Here is a 22,797-nt window from a genome sequence, read left to right on the forward strand (position 1 = left end):
GTCCAAACTCCACCCTGTCCAAACTCTACCCCATCCAAACTCCACCCCGTCCAAACTCTACCCCGTCCAAACTCCACCCCATCCAAACTCCACCCCGTCCAAACTCCACCCCATCCAAACTCCACCCCGTCCAAACTCCACCCCGTCCAAACTCCACCCCGTCCAAACTCTACCCGTCCAAACTCCACCTCAACTCACCCCATCCAAACTCTACCCCGTCCAAACTCCCCCGTCCAAACTCTACCCATCAAACTCCACCCCGTCCAAACTCTACCCCGTCCAAACTCTACCCCGTCCAAACTACACCCCATCCAAACTCCACCCCATCCAAACTCTACCCCGTCCAAACTCCACCCCATCCAAACTCTACCCCGTCCAAACTCCACCCCGTCCAAACTCTACCCTGTCCAAACTCCACCCCGTCCAAGCTCCACCCTGTCCAAACTCTACCCTGTCCAAACTCTACCCTGTCCAAACTCTACCCTGTCCAAACTCCACCCGGTCCAAACTCTACCCCGTCCAAACTCTACCCTGTCCAAACTCTACCCTGTCCAAACTCCACCCGGTCCAAACTCTACCCTGTCCAAACTCTACCCTGTCCAAACTCAGCCCTGTCTTTCCCCCAAACTGGTTTTCACAGGTGAGCCCAGAGTGTTTTCTGGGCAGAAATCTGGAATACCAGCTCTTGGAGAGCAAAAGCCATTACAAATGAAGTATAGTACCGTACATAACCAAAATAACAAGTGTGGTTTTGCGAGAAAGCACATAATGATTGCGTATTAAATGATTTTTAGTGCCCTGTGGTTTGACGGTCAGGGGGAAAGGGAGAGCGAGCCAAATTTTTCTTGTGAACTCTTGTAACACCCGTTTAGTTTCCGATACCACCCCCCTGCATCGTCACTGGCTCGGCCTGAAATGGTCATTATTTCAAACAGAGGCTTATCTGCTCAGTTTCCCAGCTGCTACATTAGTCGGCAATTTCCTCTTTCACTTCCAGAGAAAACCCAAGCGAAGCTGGGAAAGAGCGGTGTTTGGGTTCAGTGCTGGGAAAGAGCGGTGTTTGGGTTCAGCGCTGGGAAAGAGCGGTGTTTGGGTTCAGCTCTGGGAACACTGCGCTGTTTGGGTTCAGTGCTGGGAAAGAGCGGCGTTTGGGTTCAGCTCTGGGAAAGAGCGGCGTTTGGGTTCAGCTCTGGGAAAGAGCGGCGTTTGAGTTCAGCTCTGGGAAAGAGCGGCGTTTGGGTTCAGCTCTGGGAAAGAGCAGTGTTTGGGTTCAGCGCTGGGAAAGAGCAGTGTTTGGGTTCAGCGCTGGGAAAGAGCAGTGTTTGGGTTCAGCGCTGGGAAAGAGCAGTGATTGAATCCAATCACATGTACTGATTATACTGCATGTCCAAAATCAAGCCAATAAAAATCACAGCCAATAAACCCAAGATTTATTGAGTAATTATTTTTAAATAAAGTCACTGGCACTTGAAAGAGACATGTACCACAGGGCAGCTGAGGGGGGGGGGGGTTGATTCCCCACCTGGTTGGGGGGGGGGGGGGGGGGGGTTGATTCCCAGGGCTCTGACTGACAGGGGCCCTCAAAAGATTTTCGGGGGTGGGTGGTGGGGCCTGATGCAAGGTCTTTTCATGGGACCCAAAATCCCTGGTGCCGCCCCTGCATGCCAGGATTCATTTTAAACTGTAACAGCCAACTCAGAGAGGTGAAAAGATCACATTACCTCACTCTTGACACCATCACACCATCTCACTCCTACCCTACCTGACACCATCACACCATCTCACTCCTACCTGACACCATCACACCATCTCACTCCTACCTGACATCATCACACCATCTCACTCCTACCTGACATCATCACACCATCTCACTCCTACCTTACAACATCACACCATCTCACTCCTACCTGACATCATCACACCATCTCACTCCTATCTGACATCATCACACCATCTCACTCCTACCTTACACCATCACACCATCTCACTCCTGCCTGACATCATCACACCATCTCACTCCTACCTGACATCATCACACCATCTCACTCCTATCTGACACCATCACACCATCTCACTCCTACCTGACATCCACACCATCTCACTCCTACCTGCACAACACTCACCCATCTCACTCCTACCTGCCACCATCACACCAACTCACTCCTACCTGACACCATCACACCATCTCACTCCTACCTGACATCATCACACCATCTCACTCCTACCTTACACCATCACACCATCTCACTCCTACCTGACACCATCACACCACTCACTCCTACCTGACACCATCACACCATCTCACTCCTACCTGACATCATCACACCATCTCACTCCTACCTGACACCATCACACCATCTCACTCCTACCTGACATCATCACACCATCTCACTCCTACCTGACATCATCACACCATCTCACTCCTACCTGACACCATCACACCATCTCACTCCTACCTGACACCATCACACCATCTCACTCCTACCTGACACCATCACACCATCTCACTCCTACCTGACACCATCACACCATCTCACTCCTACCTGACATCATCACACCATCTCACTCCTACCTGACACCATCACACCAACTCACTCCTACCTGACATCATCACACCATCTCACTCCTACCTGCCACCATCACACCAACTCACTCCTACCTGACATCATCACACCATCTCACTCCTACCTGACACCATCACACCATCACACTCCTACCTGACACCATGACAGCACAGGGTGATGCTATCTCTGTGTTAAATAACTTTTGGTCACATGAGTAGGAAGCACTAATGCTGGACATCAGACCATATTGTTTCAGTGTTTAGCACGCTGTTTGTGACTAAGGTCTGTTGCAGCACAGGAGACTGGCACATAAAACACTTCACCTGTCTGTATTCTGTACCTTAATCCACACAGCAAATCAACACGGAAAATACTGGTGCTGTGTTTGAACTCTCTGCCTCCCCCTACACACACTTTTAATATAGCAAGGACAAAATCAGCCATCCTGAAACCATACAACTGAACAAGATTTACGGTTAATAACGGTATCATTCATAAGTACTGTCCATAATTTACCGCATTGTCCTTGCAGCTGGTGAAATGAAAGAAAAGACCGATTAAAACTGCAGACACCGCAAACAGATCAGCGTGTCTTAGAAGGTTGCACCCCCGAATATGTCCAGATGCTGCTTTTCTAACGTGGCTGCTAAAGTGGTGTGAAATACAGTAAGATGCTGTGTATATCAATCAATTGTCTTGGGGGAGCTTGTTTTATTTATGCGACACATTCGTTCCTACATGGAAACAAGAATAATGTCTTTGAACAGTATTTTCCGACACTCTAGGTACTGTATAAAAGGAGCAGTTTTTCCAATGACCTTCGGTATGCACTTATTGTACGTCGCTTTGGATAAAAGCGTCTGCTAAATAAATGTAATGAGTACCATCATCCAGCTGTAACTACAACTCAACTTGGAACGATTCCGTCTTATCACTGGTATGTGAGGAATGCCCGTACACTACTCAAATCTACTCTCGTAACATTTCGCAACATTAACCCGAAATTAACTCAAACAATAGCACTTCAGTGCCACAGTCAAGATGTTGTAAGACAGGGAAATATTTTCACGTAACTGTCCTTTCCTTCATTGAACGTTTCCTTCGCACAGGATTATACACGGCTTTGTTTGGCTAAAACTAACATACAGTAACAGTACGCAATGAGAGTAATTGAAATGGCTGCAATCTGATTGGCTCATTCGCTCAGCAAAGGAAGCTAACTATTCTGCCCACCCACTGTTTGCAGCTATGAAGCCTTTGCATCACTTACTTCCTCCCACTTAGAAGAATATTAAAAGCGAGCGCACATGGCAGCTAATGACTATCGTGTTTACCTGCGGAACTCTACCGACATGGAGAGCGGTCAGGCGCGCTTCCACCCAGCCCAGGGTGCAGAACCAACGTGCAGACCCCTTGTTTTTGGAACGCTCGTTGTTATGGGATTGCTTCAAATCGTATCGAGTGTAGCAATCTTGCTACACTTAACAGGTTATCTACACGAGGTAAGAGACGACCAGACTTGATCTGTACCATTTAGGGACGAGAGGTTTTATATCATGTTGCCGCGGAATACCCTATTTTGAATTTAAGACTGAAAGATAAGCTTTTTGTCAGAATTAAATAAATAAAAAATGACCATATCGGCTTACATGTTCAAAAATAGAAAATGATGACATTAGACTACATGTGCTTTATAGCAATCCATATTTATAGGAAATAATGATACTTTTCATTAAAATGTTATATAAAGTTTCTGCGTTTTTATTTTTTATTTGTCCTGATCATCCTCACTTTCTTCCGTTGCGTAAATTATTAAATGGGTTGCAAACTTGCAAAAAAAGTTTAGTTGCATTGTCAAACATTCCTGCACACAATTAGACGAGCTTTAGATTAATCTGAAACCTAAATGCGCGTTTGAAGGATTCTGGTTCAGATGGCATTTTTCATCGCTATGCTGAGATGTTATGTGTGCAAACACAGGTTTGGGAACTGCAACGGCATGCGTCCGTTTCTTTTTTATTTTCCTTTTTTTTGCGCGTTAACCGCAAACCGCAAAACTTAAGTTATTGCCAGCTAAATCTGCGTTGGATACGACTTTAAATGTTACTCAGAATTTCTTATAATTTACGTGCTGTGCATCCTGATCTCCTAAAACTATTCAACACTGACAATAAAACTGAGTAGGCTACATGCATCTTATCTCCGGAATGATAAACCTTGCTAGCGCCATTTGCTCCTGACAGATGCAGCTGAGCGCAGTGTTGTGGGACATGTTCGCCGGCTTATGATAATATTTACACAGCGATATTTACTGTATCCAGGTGGAATGTGCTGGCAGCATCCGTGTATTTGGGACAGAGGTCCTTGCACTTCTTGGAGTACTGCGCGCGCTGAAGAGCCGCACTTAATTTCTGCAGTGAGACGTTTTCCACTGCAGTAACGCAGACTCTGGAGGCAACTGTGTTCAACTGGTTGAAGTTGTAGAGCTAAAAACGAAAACTCATATTTAATATATAATAAGATTACAGAATAAAATTACTCTGAACCTTGGCAAAATGACATTTTTCTCCTCCCGAGTTCTGAGCACTAATGAAATGTTATGAGATTATTTATCTATTTATTATAGAGTATTAATACAGTATATCACCCAGTGGTAAAATGGCATAGCCATGTTTACACTGATATAGCTGTACAACATGTGCTTAATTTGACATTATTCCGCCTAAACAAGTCCAGCTGGGTCCACCTGGTGGCCACACACACGCTTAGAATCACATAAAATTTTTGCATATTCTTGGTGGCATTTTTTTGGAAAATAATTCAGAGTTACATTAAAGTTAGCATTTCACCTGACGATCAAATCAGACCATGAATTGAGCTTACATAGAAGCGAATGCTAAGCGTTAAATTTTAATGTACTAAGCACTTTAAAAAGTGGCTCTTCGTGTATAAATACTAATTTATGGTTAATCAGACACTTTCTCTGGAGTTTATATTCAAATGAAAACCGCCCTAGGTGCATTGTCAGACCTTGTTTTAGCAGCGCATCCAAGTTAAACTACGCGGTCGTTCCCCGCACTTGGAACTGTACTTCCCTCTAGGGTTTTCAACACGCTTGTTCCCGGTTTTGGTTATACACTTTTGTTGTACGTCGCTCTGGATAAGAGCGTCTGCCAAATGCCTGTAATGTAATGTAATGCATTGATGCATTTGAGTCAGCATAATATCTCAAAAGCAAAACTATTTCAATGAAATTATTTATTGCTTGAAGTAAAACAGCAACTGAATTTATGTGGTCATAAATTCCTAATTTGAAGTAAGCGTTGGCATCTCCTAACACGAGAAGCGGCGCTAAAGGCGATACCTTCGGTATTTCAGTTGTTGATACAGTATGGCGGTTTCAGTTCTGAGACAGCCGAGATAACGGCGGACGTAAAAGGGCTCATTTGTCTTGGGTCACTAGCAGCACTGGCATCAAAACAACTCCAGCCTGCCTCCTCTGAGCGTGAGCAGCGATGAGAATTTGATCGTTTTGTTTACAGAGTAAACAGCGTAGTATGCGCGTGTGCATGCGTGTGCGCCTGTGTGTATGTGTGTGTGCGTGTGTGCATGCGTGTGTATGTGTGTGTGCGTGCGTGTGTGTGCATGTGTGTGTTTGTGTGTATCCGTGCGTGCGTGTGTGTGTGTCATAAGCTTATTAAATCCTGGAGAGTGGCCTAAACTGCAGAAGTGGGGAAAGCTGAATTGCAGTTGTGTTTGGCTGGGAATGTGAGATCGTCTTTGGGAAATGGACGCTGAGGGGGAAAATGATCTGAGGAAGCGAAGCTCAGGGCTAGCCTCACTGTGGCATTATGGGATTCAGTGGGCTCCAGCTGACTGAAGATAATTACAATTAGATATGAAAATCTTGCGCAATAGTTACTCCAGCTGGTACTACTTTTCTGTGACTCATTGGGCTGTTCGAAACTGGAGCTGGAGATCACACTCTCCCACTATTACCTGCCACCTTAAAGAAGCCTCACACTCCCTATGGGAACTAGAGCTGGAGATCACACTCTCCCACTATTACCTGTCACCTTAAGGAACTTCTACACTTCCTAAAGCACAAATTCAGACCAGTAGCCAGACTGTAAAATTTACCAAGCAGAACGGTGAGATGTGGAAAGGGTGGGAACTGGGGGGGGGGGGGGGGGGGTGTCGATGTATTTATTAACCATCCACAGCAGGGTAAGAGGGTGGTGTTTACGGCATGTGTAAGGCGGCTTTTCAACAAAGCTAATGAGAGCGACGATGTGTCAACCCCAATTTAAAACATAAAAAACATGCTCTCTTGGCGGCTCCCAGACTGAGACAGAGGAAAATGAAATGACTGAACTCTGTAAATAAATTATCGATAACGTGGCATAAGTTCGCTTTGCTAATTGTGCTGTTCTGCTGTAATGAATAATTATTAATGAATAAGTGCCTTCAGGAAAGTGGGACCTCCTGCAGTCCTGGCACTAGATCAGGTAGAGCGTTACAGGTGGAGTGTTACAGGTGGAGTGGTACAGGTAGAGTGTTACAGGTGGAGTGGTACAGGTAGAGCGTTACAGGTAGAGCGTTACAGGTAGAGCGTTACAGGTAGGGTGTTACAGGTGGAGTGTTACAGGTAGAGCGTTACAGGTGGAGTGTTACAGGTGGGGTGTTACAGGTAGAGTGTTACAGGTAGGGTGTTACAGGTGGAGTGTTACAGGTAGGGTGTTACAGGTGGGGTGTTACAGGTGGGGTGTTACAGGTAGAGTGTTACAGGTAGGGTGTTACAGGTAGAGTGTTACAGGTATGGTGTTACAGGTGGAGTGTTACAGGTAGAGCGTTACAGGTGGAGTGTTACAGGTGGGGTGTTACAGGTAGGGTGTTACAGGTGGAGTGTTACAGGTGGGGTGTTACAGGTAGAGTGTTACAGGTAGGGTGTTACAGGTGGGGTGTTACAGGTAGAGTGTTACAGGTAGGGTGTTACAGGTGGAGTGTTACAGGTGGAGTGGTAGTGTTACTGCGCGATGCAGAATGTGCTGCTTTAATCACAGCTCTGTTTGTGGTCTTTTCCAGGTAGACTTCTCCTCAGTGCAGCAGAGACCTGCAGAGGTGAGTTCCTCTTCTCAAAGATTATTTTAGTTTTATTTTTTGTTTCGTTTGTTGTTCATATACTACGCGAATTCTTCTCTACCTAAGATTTTTTAGGTGGCCTAATACTTTTGGCCTGTATTGTATTGGACAGTGACACAATTTAGCTTGTTTTGGCTGTGTACTCCAGCACATTGTATTAGAAATGAAACTGTCTACATTGTAAAGAAGCAAGAATACACTAGTGAGCTGAGCAACCAGTCTGGTTGACCACGGAAGACCACTGCAGTGGATAATAGAACAAACAGACTGGTAGACCATGGAAGACCACTGCAGAGAATAACAGAAGAAACAGCCTGGTAGACCATGAAAGATGACTGCAGTGGATAACAGAACAATACTTTCAATTGTAATTGTGAAGAACCGCTGTTCAACTGTCCAACTCGAGAACACTCTCTAGGATGAAAGAATAATGTAGATTAGTCAAAGACTGAAATAAAGAGAAGACTACACCAGCATAACCTAAGAAGGTTCACTGCAAGATGCAAACCTCTGGTAAACCTCAAGAACAGAATGGCCAGGTTAGAGTTTGCTAAAATGTACAAAAAAAACCCAAACTGGAGCAAACCCTCATGTACAGATGAGATGAGGATTAACCTGTACTAAAGTGATGGAAAGAGAAGAGTGGGGAGAACAAAAGGAACTGCTCATGATCCAGTATGCCCTCATCAGCAGGACAGTGACCCCCGACACACCGCTAACTCAACCAAGTTTCTCAGGGCCGAAAAGTAGAATGTTTTCGGCTGGTTAAGTCCAGCGTCTCACGTTCTGAAGACAAGACTGAAGGCAAAATGCCCCAGAAACACACAGGCGCTGAAGATGGCTGCAGTCAGGCCTGCCAGAGCATCGCCAGGGAAGATACCCAGCCTCTGAGCCTCTGGTGGTCATGGGTTGCAGACTTCAGGCAGTCATCGAATGCAAAGGATTTGCAAACAAGCACTAAATATGACTCCTTTAAGATTACGTTAATTTGTCCAATTAAACTACAATGGGGGGACTGCATAAAAAGGGCTGTAATTTCTATGTGGGTCACTGGTTATGGATGTAAATACCCTTAAATTAAAGCAGTCTGTAGTTTAACCCCATATTCATGTTTCATATCAAATCCAATGTGCTGGAGCGCAAAGCCAAAACAACGGAAATTGCGTCCCTGTTCGAATACTTACAGACTGCAGTGTGTGAGTGTGTGTGTGCGTATGTGTGTATAGATACACACATGTATTTAGTTTACATAGGCTTGTACTGCAGTGAAATATATTTGTCGTTATGTTTTCTTATTTACTGTGATTACCGTACAGTAAATTTGCATAAGGGCTGGCAGCAGAGATCCATTGGCCATTATGCACCACACAGTGGGTTGGCATTCAGGGTTTGGAGATGGACCAGGTTTACGGTTGCCGTGAGAACCGATGGTGGTGGGCGTAGGGTTTTTGGGTTTTGGTAGTGATTAAGCACCGCAGTGATGCTATGGAAAACCTGCTATCCCTCAATTCAAATTGCTGGAAATATGAATGTTTAGGGTCATTGTTTGATGAGGGCTGAATTCTAAACCATTGCTTTGTTTTCTTTTTGTCTTTTTTTGCACACAGCGAAGTTTTACAAACTCGAATTAAACTGCGATGAACTTGGCGGCGGTGCTTTCTCTTTTGGAAAATGTTGAGTGTTAAAAACACATAAAACACATAACCAGAACCTCATGTTGTTGTTTATTAAGTGCAGCGCTTTTTGAGCGTTTCTTGTTTGAACTGGCCAGTGCTGTGCCTGCGATGCGTCAGCTCAGCTCAGCCCCACAGGGCTCTCAGACTCAGCCGACGGGTTTGGAACCAACACAAGCAGTGCGGTGCGTGTGGGGCTCGAACCCAAAACCTTCAGAACCACAGGGTTCAAAAGGCAATGAGAGATCCAGGGCTTTCTCAAGAGCAACGCTTCACAATCCGGACCCGACTCCAAGGCATTGCATTATTTTATTTTGAAAGCATTCTTATCCAGATTGGCTCACAGTATAATACACATAATAAGATCACCACCAGTACAGACACAAACAGTGACCGAACCACAGTAATCTGCAGCCCAGGTCCCGACTGGCTGCTTGACCTGCAGCCGTTTTTGTTTCGTTTTGATTTTTTGTTGAAGAGCACTGAATCGATGATGTAAAGCTGTTAGTTACACTTTTAACTTGCATTTGTTGGCTAAATTGGTAGCTGATTTTAAATTTAACAAAACCATCCAACCATGCTCATCTTCAGGACAAATGAAAGCCATAGTAAAAATGAGTGCTGTCATAAACATTTATGTCACGTATAAGTGCCATTCTGAATGATAACTATGAATACACACCTACAGGGGACAATAATACCTGCTCTACAAACAATGGCAGCAAATTCCAACCTGTGGGCCATGGCCCACTAGTGGCCACTAGAGAGTACTGCAAGTGGTCTGCCAAATCGATCCTAGAAAGATTGATTTTAATCAATGAAAATGTTTAGAAAAACAAGTAAAAGATGAAATGGATAAAATTGATCGTTTTCCTTTGCGTCCAGTATGTTTATACCCAGACTAAAACTGTATAAATTTATTGAACATTGATAGTGGTCCAATGGAAGCACACCTACACTGCAAAGAAACAACACACAACCATACCTGCGGTCGCTATTTAGCTAGCTTTCTGGGTAACTCCAAACTGGACTGGTGGGTCATATCAGGGACTCTGAAACAGAGAGAAGCGGATTTATGGGGCAACCATCGAGAAGGGGAAAGATAATCTGAATTTCACTGTGATGAGCTCCAGGTAAATGTGGTTGGTTTCTGGAGGGTTTTTGGTTGGTTGGTGGAGGGTTTTTTGGTTGGTTAGTGGAGGGTTTTTTGGTTGGTTTGTGGAGGGTTTTTGGTTGGTTTGTGGAGGGTTTTTGGTTGGTTTTGTGGGGGTGTTTTTGGTTTGGGGTTTGTGGTTAGTGGAGGGTTTTTTGGTTGGTTAGTGGAGGGTTTTTTGGTTGGTTTGTGGAGGGTTTTTGGTTGGTTTGTGGAGGGTTTTTGGTTGGTTTGTGGAGGGTTTTTTGGTTGGTTAGTGGAGGGTTTTTGGTTGGTTTGTGGAGGGTTTTTTGGTTGGTTTGTGGAGGGTTTTTGGTTGGTTTGTGGAAGTTTTTTGGTTGGTTTGTGGAGGGTTTTTGGTTGGTTTGTGGAGGTTTTTTGGTTGGTTTGTGGAGGGTTTTTGGTTGGTTTGTGGAGGGTTTTTGGTTGGTTTGTGGAGGGTTTGTGAAGTTGTTCAAATGCGCTGAAAGAGAGAAAAGGTGGCTGAGCTACGCCATGACATCACACACCGCCAGTCGCAACTGGATTATATTCAGAACATTTTCATTGCTTTATATCAAGATTATACTCTATCTGCAGTCAGAGGGCGCAAAAACGTCAGGGGCTCAGCTTGTATATTCAGATCTTTCCAAGGTCACAGAAATGGAAAACGTGGCTTTTATTCAGAAAACCACAATGAACTTTTCTCTCAGGTTTGTGCAACACAAGTGTTGTATTTCTTGACAGATTTTTTTTAGTTCAGTTTTCTGGTAATGTTGTCCACAAAAAAAACAAAAACAAAGTAGTTGAGGAAAAAAGTAACACATTACAATGTCAATATATGAGACGAAAATTTCAGGACGAACTAAAGAGTGGGTATTATAAGGCTGTGCTGTGAACTCGTTCAGCTCGTTTACCTTAAAGGAATGAGCCAGACCTGCCTCAGACCACATATCAGAGATGGACACCAGAACTCAGGCTGGCTGAAGGGTTATTTTCAATTTTCTGGTTCAGACCGCGTTGCTTTTGGATAATTTTACTCTGATTGTGTTTACACTGCAGATCTCCTTTGGGAGACGGAATTGGCGGTGTGCTAATTCTAGAATGCCATCCCACACCTGTTCCCCGAAATAAATATTGAACCCACTGTATTGTAATTAAAGACAAAACAGGGTTGTGAAAAAAAATGTATTCAACTTAATTCACAGCAATTAGTTCAAGTCTTTACAGCATTCAGATTTTTTCTTCCCTTTTGTCTGTGGTTTTAATTTGTTCGTATCGCTGATTAAATAGAAGAGGGTGTCTGGCAACCAAATTGGAGGTTAGAGACTGACATTATTGAACCAAATTCAAATATCTGGGGGGTTAATGCTGTTTTTTTTACATTAGGAAGATTCCTAACCTGCTTTGGTAAATGTCCCGCTGTTTAAATCAGACCATATGAAATATAAGCCATGCAAATGCCTGTGGAGATGGGTGCTCACAAACAGATGAATAATATTACTAATAATTTATAGGCTTTATAATTAGGGGTTCATAGTAATATACATTGTATCAGTGTCGGCCAATAACCTGATTATGGCCAAAATGATGGCGCCACATACGTTATTACACCACAACACATTATTACCACATAATTACTACACCGCTAATGCTGTGAATTAAGGGGAAATGGCAAAAAAGTAGCCTAAACATAGTAATCTGAACCTCTGATTTATCATTAATATGTCATTTGTACCAGTAAAACTCACACGCAAGGCTATATAAAGAATCAGTCACTCTCGGTACTTGTGCTCTCTGCTTTATAATAAAGCAAGTTTAAGTATTTTGATATACAGATAAAATTTGTCACATGTTGTGTATGTTGACATCTGTGCTCATCTGCGTCTCCCATGAATTCTGAAGCTCAGGTGAAGGCTGAAGTTCAGGTGAAGCTCAGGTGAATGCAGAAGCTGAGGTGAAGCTCAGGTGAATGCAGGAGCTCAGGTGATGAATGCTGAAGCTCAGGTGAAGCGCAGGTGAATGCAGGAGCTCAGGTGATGAATGCTGAAGCTCAGGTGAATGCTGAAGTTCAGGTGAAGCTCAGGTGAATGCAGAAGGTCAGGTGAAGCGCAGGTGAATGCAGGAGCTCAGGTGATGAATGCTGAAGCTCAGGTGAATTCTGAAGCTGAGGTGAAGCTCAGGTGCAGTTTGCATTTGTCCTGTGATGTAAAACAGCGAGTTATCAGCGTCCGCTAACGGGCTGCCAAATGCTGATTACTGGCACCGGTCCCAGAAATGTAATGTTGTGCACGGCTATTTATATTATGTATCTCGCCTAGCTGTGATTTGTAACCACCTCTGTTTGACAGTAATAACTGAAGAGTTTTGGTGTCAGGGTGATTTAATGGAAACACGATGTTCTGGCAGTGCGTCTGTGTGTGTTCACAGGGTTCGTGTTGACTCAGCCCGCAGCACTGTTAGCTTCACTGCATTAAGCCTTTAATTGGAGTGCAGTGTCATGCTGATAATACCAGAGATCAGCTAAATAAATCTAACACCGACTTCTCCCATCTGCCTGAGAAACAGGCAACAGCAGACCGCTTCTCAGTCACTCATTCTGTGCTCCAGGAAGACTAAAGAAAGTTATTTCTGCCTAAATCTATCTTTGGGGAGGCCCGCACCTATTGATCCATGTCACTATGACCCATATCCAGCATGTCCCTTTATTGATATTAAGGTGTGCCGCTCATGTTAAAAAGGGGGGGGGGTTAGGGTCTCTGCTTTTGAAACGGGGTACGCTGCTGCTCTTTTGCTGATGACCGTTTGCTCATCAGTGATGTTTTCAGAGAGGCTGCTGCCAGAGGTCATTCATTAAAATGCATGACAGTGAGCAGCGGTCTGGTGCCAGGCTCTGTGAGCAGCTCTGTGAGCAGCTCTGTGGTGCCAGGCTCTGTGAGCAGCTCTGTGAGCAGCGGTCTGGTGCCAGGCTCTGTGAGCAGCGGTCGGGTGCCAGGCTCTGTGAGCAGCGGTCTGTGCCAGGCTCTGTGAGCAGCGGTGTGGTGCCAGGCTCTGTGAGCAGCAGTCGGGTGCCAGGCTCTGTGAGCAGTGGTCTGGTGCCAGGCTCTGTGAGCAGCGGTCTGTGCCAGGCTCTGTGCGTGTTCTGTGCCGTTGCTCATGTGAGTCAGGGGTGTGCCAGGCATTCTGTAGCAGACAGTAGCCTGGGTGCCAGGCTCTGTGAGCAGTGGTCTGGTGCCAGGCTCTGTGAGCAGCTCTGTGAGCAGCTCTGTGAGCAGCGGTCTGGTGCCAGGCTCTGTGAGCAGCCGTGAGCTCGTTGTGCCAGGCTCTGTGAGCAGCTGTGTGAGCAGTGGTCAGGTGCCAGGCTGTGTGAGCAGCTCTGTGAGCAGCGGTCAGGTGCCAGGCTCTGTGAGCAGCGGTCTGTGCCAGGCTCTGTGAGCAGCGGTCTGTGCCAGGCTCTGTGAGCAGCTCTGTGAGCAGCGGTCTGTGCCAGGCTGTGTAATCCTGTGCTCTGCGGTGTTTAACTGTGGCTGTCGCTGTGAAGAGTGGATTCACACTGAACCTGTGGTGCATTTGGACGGCCATGTGCAGGCCAGCCTTGAACTGCAGTTCTTGAAATCTGAACACATCTGTTGTGAATGCGGTGCGAAGTCAAACGCTCGTCAAATGCTATTAGCCAAAAGAAAAGCACAGTTTCAGTGCTGAAGGCAGTCTGCCAAAGTGTGCAAATCTGTAGCCTCATTGTTTTTAAATGTTGGGGGGGGGGGGGTGGATTTATTGTTTATTATTGATTTACATGCCGGAAGTCTTTAATGCAGCTATTGTTTTTTATAACGTCTCTGCTGCGTAAAACAACACAATATAAATAAGAACAGAAGAATCTCGCGGAGCATGTTTACTGAGAAATCTTTAGCAGTCGGTCAGGAAACGCAATGTGCCATTGTTTTTCTTCCCCGTATACATTAGACTTTATTTTTTCTTGACCTCAAAATTTTAGATGGTTTACAATGGATGTTTTTTTTTTTTAAATTTTTTAAAGGCTGTATGTTTTAGTGTTACTTTAATTTGGGTCATTAATGCTTTTAAAAAATATATATATTATTTAGATGCAGCAAATTGCATTTTTTCTCCAAAAAGCTTAAAAATATTCATAAGATGAATGTCCAGAGGTGATGGGGAACATCCTTTGGGGTGACACCAGATTTATTTGACCTCCTCTTAACACTATCCTAAATTCTGTCTGAGGTCATTTCCTGAATCATTTCCTGCTCCGCCCATGTCTGCAGGAAGCGGAGACTGGGCCCGTGCTGGCCGATGCGCTCAAAGACCACAGGAAAAGGGATCGGTCCAGATGCCCCAAAAGCCAGAAGGACCTCATACCAGCTGCCCATCTGCCTATCAAAGCTCCCATCGATTACGTCCAGAGTGAGTCCGCTCTCTCTCGACTACATTCTACCCTCTCTGGTCTACGGTCCACCATCTCTGGATGGTGTTCCACTCTCTCTGGACTATGTTCCACTCTCTCTAGCTAATGTTCCACCCTCACTGGACTATGTTCCACTCTCTCTGGCCTACGTTCCACTCTCTCCGGCCTATGTTCCACCCTCTCTGGACTATGTTCCGCTCTCTCTAGCCAACATTCCGCTCTCTCTGGACTATGTTCTGCTCTCTCTGGAATATGTTCCACCCTCTCTGGACTATGTTCCACCCTCTCTGGACTATGTTCCGCTCTCTCTAGCCAACATTCCGCTCTCTCTGGACTATGTTCTGCTCTCTCTGGAATATGTTCCACTCTCTCCGGCCTACGTTCCACCCTCTCTGGACTATATTCCACTCTCTCTGACCTACGTTCTACTCTTTCTGGACTATGTTCCGCTCTCTCTAGCCAACATTCCGCTCTCTCTGGACTATGTTCTGCTCTCTCTGGACTATATTCTGCTCTCTCTGGACTATATTCTGCTCTCTCTAGCCAACATTCCGCTCTCTCTCTGGCCTACGGTCTACTCTCTCTGGACTATGTTCTGCTCTCTCTAGCCAACATTCCGTTCTCTCTCTGGCTACGTCTCTCTCTCTGACAATTCCCGCTCTCTCTGGCCTACGGTCTACTCTCTCTGGACTATGTTCTGCTCTCTCTAGCCAACATTCCGTTCTCTCTCTGGCCTACGGTCTACTCTCTCTGGACTATATTCTGCTCTCTCTAGCCAACATTCCGCTCTCTCTGGACTATGTTCCGCTCTCTCTAGCCAACATTCCGTTCTCTCTGGCCTACGTTCTACTCTCTCTGGACTATGTTCTGCTCTCTCTAGCCAACATTCCGCTCTCTCTAGCCAACATTCCGTTCTCTCTGGCCTACGTTCTACTCTCTCTGGACTACGTTCCACTCTCTCTAGCCAACATTCCGCTCTCTCTGGACTATGTTCCGCTCTCTCTAGCCAACATTCCGCTCTCTCTGGACTATGTTTCACCCTCTCCCTTCCTGTGTTTCCAGAAGGAGAGGTGGAGGCCCGAATGATCCAGTGGAACGAAGCCCAAGGTCAGCTGTACAAGATCAGGTACCACGACGGGCGCATCCTGGTGCAGGAGGGGGGCCTGTACTTCGTGTACGCCCAGACCTGCTTCCGCCTGTACGAGCCGGAGGCGGAGGGGGTGCCCGAGGTCAACGCGCAGCTCATCCAGTACGTGTACCACGAGAAGTACACGCAGACCACCAAGCCCATGGTGCTGATGAAGACGGGCAGCACCAAGCGCTGGCGTAGCCCCGACTACCACATGTACTGCGCTCAGCAAGGCCGGCTCTTCCGCCTGAGGGAGGGCGACGGCCTCCACGTCAACGTCTCCAACTCCTGGCTGCTGGACCCCGACTCGGAGGGCAGCTACTTCGGGGTCTTCAAGACCAGCAACTGAAACGTACCCCCCCCTCCCCCCGCTACTGAACTGTGTGCACACCAGCCCTCGATAAAGAACCACTGAGCACTTACTCGCAGGAATACTGACTGTTTTTATTTTTATTGTTTTAATAACGGTGATATTAATGTTCATCATTTCGAAACTTAATAATGAACATCCCTTATAATGTCAGTAAAAAAATAAATGTTTTTAGTTTTGATTGTAAAGGTTTAAGTTGGAATTGACAGATTGTAATTACCTGCTAATGAAATGGTTCAAACCCAGTGCAGTTTTAAAGAAAATGTCTTTTGCTTATTTAAAATGTTAAATAATTGCTAAACGTGCTGGGTTTGTAAAGTTTTTATATGATTTCCCTACAAGTTGCAGTGTGGCATGACAGTGTCTTCTCACATTTGAGATTCTTGCCTTTGCGCAATTCAAGAGAGCAAAACTCCAAATATGCGTTTTCTATCTATAGTGAGTAATTTTATCCTACAGACCTTTTTATTCTGCTTTTTAATTTATTATTTTTGTGTGCGTGTTTTTACAGTTTAGACAAACATTTTTTCATCATGAAAAAGACTGCTCTCTGTGTTTGAATGTAGACTGGCATTCACTTGCCCTACACATCTCATGGTAGGTCATTGTAGTTGTGCAGGTTTTTTTTTTCTTCTTGGTTCCAGAAAACATTGAAGGGATTATGTCTAATGCTCCATCAAAGATTTGGAGTGAAGTCTGTTGAAGACATGAAGCAAATGGCCATGTTGTTTCCTCTGTAGTTGGTTTGAATAAGCATGAATGTATGATGGTAAACAGGAATAAGCATGAATGTATGATGGTAAACAGAATCAGTGCCGTGAAAGGACACTCCCCTAGAGAAACGGTTTGATAAGTTGCTCTTTCCCGGAGGCTTTTTGTGGCGAGACAGCGAATCTGTTTTCACCAAGCTTCCGGGACGGCTTCCAGAACAGCTACAACTGTGCAATCCTGAATTAGGGTTTGATTCTGAGATACGAGGCCGCCGTGATCTGGGAGAGTAGAGCAGTAGTCATCATTTTAAAAAAAGAGGAGGGGGGGGAGTGTGCCTCTAGGAGCCTTGGACACCCTGAAGATGATTTGGTTCCCTCCTTTAGACATAAAGCAACTTGTGAATCAACTGCACTGAAGGAACCAGGTGTAAAAAAAGAAAAAGAAAAAAAGCTTATGCTTGTGAAATAGCAGGGAAGGCACCCTATAACTCTTTTTTATTAACTCTTAAAGTTTACTTTGTCCCGAAATCTTCAATAATGCATCCATATAATCTACTGTATACCTTATGTCAGGGGGGTTTGAGGTGTGCTTTCTCAAGGCATGTACCACAGATTGGAAAAGGTAGGAGAGAGAAGGGTTGTACAACCTTCAAACGTACATGAAAGTAAGTAAAGTTCAACAGTAACCTTAAAAACTGAAGAATGAGAACATTCTTTAAACCGATGTAAACCGGTCTGAACAGACATGGTTACTTGCAGGAAATGCAGTATTATGGCTCTTGGGGTTCAGGTAAAAAAAAAGGGGGGGGGGGGGGGGTCACGCCTTCATGCAGGTTAAGTTTATTATGTTTCCCAGAATACATCTGAATGGCGTGTTTCCATGGAGTGCATTTTAGGTTATTAGGTTATCTGACAAATTCAACAAGGAAACTGTGGCCCCCACGGGGAAGTAGAACAGATATCTCTGTGGTACAGGGCCGGGAGGCCGACCTCAGACCGGGGGGTCTATATTCAAACTTCTGTGCCCCCCCCCCACCCCCCCCCCATCACCACACACCTAAAGCATTTCTTCTTTCCTGGGTTCCTCCCTCCTGAAATGTTTTTGTTTATAAATAGTGCGCTTTGAGCATGTTTAAAGGAAAAGAAACTGAAGATAGCTGGACTGTCTGTCTGTCATTGAGAGAACTGCCGATCTCGACTAAGTTGTGGTGGAACCGGACTGCGTCTGGTGCACCTTTTAATTTAAAATAAAAAAAGTTCCTTTCCTCCTTACTTTAGCGGAGGAAAGAGAGAAAATGCACTAAATGAATTTATTTATTTGGTATGAATAGCATAATTCAGTGGCAGTTCATCTGTTTCAAAACATGAATGTGTGTTTAATGTGTGTAGTCCTTTGTTTTGTAGTTTTGGGCAGATAAGCTGCTCCTAGCTGTGGCTGTACTGTAGATCTTCCACGCTTTTTCACCAACACACCGGTGCTCCTTTCTCCTCGCTGAAACGGAGCAGTTTCTCGACACAGAAACTGCTGGATTTGTATATTTTCTTGTTGACAATTTTGTGTGCAAATGCCTAAAGCAGAAGATTATGTTAGTTGGGAAGGATTTCAAGTTACATTCTCAAAAACAATATGTTTTGTGTCCTTGTTATTTATATCACTTTAAGTAATAAAGTAAGTACTTTTCTAAAGATCTTGCTGTTCTTTTCACTGTGTGAATGCACAGATATAATGGGTTTGAACATGACATCAAATAAATTACTCTTAAAGGAGTCTTGCATTTGGGAGAAAAATGACAGTAATCATATGCAGCAAATAGCGGAAAAAAATAACTGGGACTGATTATTTTGTTGACTGTGTACAGAAAAATTTATCCTACATGGTTAGCTGTGTGAGGCTTACGGCCAAAATAAAAACGCTCGCAGCCATTTGGTGGACAGGCTGGAACTCATTTCTCCTGAATCATACAGAAATAAATTAAGACAATATGGTGCTGAACCCCCCCCCCTCCCCTCAGAAACAGACCGGGGCGCACGCAGGACGGGATGGGGCTCCATACTGAGCCCCCCACCCCCCCCTTCTCCCCCCCCCATAGAAACAGACCAAGGCACACGCAGGACAGGATGGGGCCCAGCGTTCACATTTGTGTTCCAGACATGCAGAGATTCAGTATTCATTCTGTCCGACTGTGAGAAGGTCCGGCTCAGTGGGATTCTGGGAAATGGTGGCGATTAATAACGCTAAAATAGGCGATAATGAGGGCGGAGCCAGGCTAGCAGCTCTCCTGACAAACAGAATAACCCACAGCCACCAGGACAGCGCCACCTACCTTCCTCCCTGCCACAGCACCACAACCTACATATCAAAAGGTGTGTTCGAACACAAGCCTGAATTTCCCAATAAATACGAGAAACAGCAACGTACCGACATTCGTGTGGTTTAAACTTTACTGGGCATTCAAGGGAAAATAGAGAAAAACACACACACAAAAAAAAACACTAACCCCCTTCCCCCCCAAAAAAACAAAAACAAAACAAAAAAAAAAAAACCCACACGTGCACCTTTGACCTTTCCTGGGCAGAGACAGGCTGCCAGAGTGTGTGTGTCTCGGAAAGGAAAGATAAGCACCACAGTGTGTTCTGCTCAGGAGTATTTATTGAAAGTAACACGAAACCATTTTCTCATTTATTGTTTTTGTTGGAATTTGATTGGATCGGAGTTGCCTTGGCAGCAGGCAGCCATGACTCCCATAGGCTCTAGGGGCCAGCAGGCTGGTTGCTGCTCGTGACTCGGCACTGATACGCAAACCACAGGCAGTCTGGGAGATCGAGCACAAACAGATTGAACCTGAAGAGAATTCATCAGGAGCGTTGTGTGTGTATGGAACACATGGCCTATCCGCCCAATAGATGTCAATCCAGCAGGCTGGACGGGGAATTTGGAACGTTTGCCCGTGCCAATAACAGAGCACTCTTATTATTGATCGTTTTGCATGCGGCACTTAATCATAGCTCAGAGAAATCCCTCATTCCCAGTCCTGCGGTTTGTGAAAATGAGCCAAGCTGGACACACAGCGGGGAGCTGAAGGCCTCCTGCAGCTGCATATCCAAACAGAACCACGCCGGCCAAAATCAGAGGCTTTCTCCACAAGCAGAGGCTTTCTCCAAAAGCAGAGGCCTTCTCGAAAATCATTTTTAGACCTACTCTCTATTGGTTGGCTAAAGATTTAGAATCAAACTAATAGCCATAATTAAACTTCTATGGATAGATTCTGTCGATTTGCACAGGATGAAACCTAAGAAGGGATATAAATCCTTTAAAGCCAGCATTGGCAGGGTGCCAAAGGGACATTTCTAGTGCAGCACCCATATTTTACATGTACATCTTAAGTCAATTTATTGGACAAATACTGCTGAAGTGGCACGATTCCAGTTCTTGGCATGCAGGAGAGCTTGTTATATCACACTGTACTGAAGCGCTGCCAAGAACGCAATGTGCAAGTCCTGCCTCTAATATACACTGTGTGCTACCTCTATAATATCCACTTTGAGCCTCTATAATATCCACTGTGTGTTGCCTCTATAATATCCACTGTGTGCTGCCTCTATAATATCCAATTTGAGCCTCTATAATATCCACTGTGTGCTGCCTCTATAATATCCACTTTGAGCCTCTATAATATCCACTGTGTGCTGCCTCTATAATATCCACTGTGTGTCTCTGTAATATCCAGTGTGTGTCTCTATAATATCCACTGTGTGTCTCTGTAATATCCACTGTGTGTCTCTATAATATCCACTGTGTGCTGCCTCTATAATATCCACTGTGTGTCTCTATAATATCCACTGTGTGTCTCTATAATATCCACTGTGTGTCTCTATAATATCCACTGTATGTCTCTATAATATCCACTGTGTGCTGCCTCTATAATATCCACTGTGTGTCTCTATAATATCCACTGTGTGCTGCCTCTATAATATCCACTGTGTGCTCCCTCTATAATATCCACTGTGTGTCTCTATAATATCCACTGTGTGCTGCCTCTATAATATCCACTGTGTGTCTCTATAATATCCACTGTGTGCTGCCTCTATAATATCCACTGTGTGCTGCCTCTATAATATCCACTGTGTGCTGCCTCTATAATATCCACTGTGTGCTGCCTCTATAATATCCACTGTGTGCCTCTATAATATACATTGTGTACTACCTCTATAATATCCACTGTGTGTCTCTGTAATATACAGTGTGTACTGCCTCTATAATATCCACTGTGTGTGCCTCTATAATAACCACTGTGTGTCTCTATAATATCCACTGTGCGCCTCTATAATATCCACTGCGTGCTGCCTCTATAATATCCACTGTGCGCCTCTATAATATCCACTGTATGTCTCTATAATATCCACTGTGTGCTGCCTCTATAATATCCACTGTGTGCTGCCTCTATAATATCCACTGTGTGTCTCTATAATATCGACTGTGTGCTCCCTCTATAATATCCACTGTGTGCCTCTATAATATCCACTGTGTGTCTCTATAATATCCACTGTGTGCTGCCTCTATAATATCCACTGTGTGTCTCTATAATATACATTGTGTACTGCCTCTATAATATCCACTGTGTGCCTCTATAATATCCACTGTGTGCCTCTATAATATCTACTGTGTGCCTCTATAATATCCACTGTGTGCTGCCTCTATAATATCCACTGTGTGTCTCTATAATATACATGTGTTCTCTATAATATACATTGTGTACTGCCTCTATAATATCCACTGTGTGCCTCTATAATATCCACTGTGTGCCTCTATAATATCCACTGTGTGCTGCCTCTATAATATCCACTGTGTGCTGCCTCTATAATATCCACTGTGTGCCTCTATAATATCCACTGTGTGTCTCTATAATATCCACTGTGTGTCTCTATAATATCCACTGTGTGCTGCCTCTATAATATCCACTGTGTGCTGCCTCTATAATATCCACTGTGCGCCTCTATAATATCCACTGTGCGTCTCTATAATATCCACTGTATGTCTCTATAATATCCACTGTGTGCTGCCTCTATAATATCCACTGTGTGCCTCTATAATATCCACTGTGTGTCTCTATAATATCCACTGTGTGCCTCTATAATATCCACTGTGTGCTGCCTCTATAATATCCACTGTGTGCTGCCTCTATAATATACACTGTGTGCTGCCTCTATAATATCCACTGTGTGTCTCTATAATATCCAATGTGTGCCTCTATAATATCCACTGTGTGTCTCTATAATATCCACTGTGTGTCTCTATAATATCCACTGTGTGTCTCTATAATATCCACTGTGTGTCTCTATAATATCCCCTGTGTGTCTCTATAATATCCACTGTGTCTCTATAATATCCACTGTGTGCTGCCTCTATAATATACACTGTGTGCTGCCTCTATAATATCCACTGTGCGCCTCTATAATATCCACTGTGTGTCTCTATAATATCCACTGTGTGTCTCTATAATATCCCCTGTGTGTCTCTATAATATCCACTGTGTGTCTCTATAATATCCACTGTGTGCTGCCTCTATAATATCCACTGTGTGCCTCTATAATATCCACTGTGTGCTGCCTCTATAATATCCACTGTGTGCTGCCTCTATAATATCCACTGTGTG

At 44.6% G+C, this 22,797-nt stretch overlaps 1 protein-coding gene across 1 annotated transcript; it reads left to right on the forward strand.

The window, feature by feature from the left end:
- The first annotated feature begins 3,618 nt into the window (after positions 1-3,618).
- LOC135240791 (tumor necrosis factor ligand superfamily member 11-like) lies at positions 3,619-18,829 on the forward strand. Its single transcript, XM_064310715.1, has 4 exons — positions 3,619-4,066; positions 7,650-7,685; positions 14,795-14,933; positions 15,997-18,829. Exons 1-4 carry the CDS (start codon positions 3,872-3,874, stop codon positions 16,410-16,412), a joined length of 786 nt encoding a protein of 261 aa, XP_064166785.1. The 5' UTR covers positions 3,619-3,871; the 3' UTR covers positions 16,413-18,829.
- Positions 18,830-22,797: the final 3,968 nt, after the last annotated feature.

The sequence above is a fragment of the Anguilla rostrata genome, chromosome 15 (genome assembly GCF_018555375.3).
Source record: "Anguilla rostrata isolate EN2019 chromosome 15, ASM1855537v3, whole genome shotgun sequence".
In the NCBI taxonomy this organism is placed as follows: Eukaryota; Metazoa; Chordata; class Actinopteri; order Anguilliformes; family Anguillidae; genus Anguilla; species Anguilla rostrata.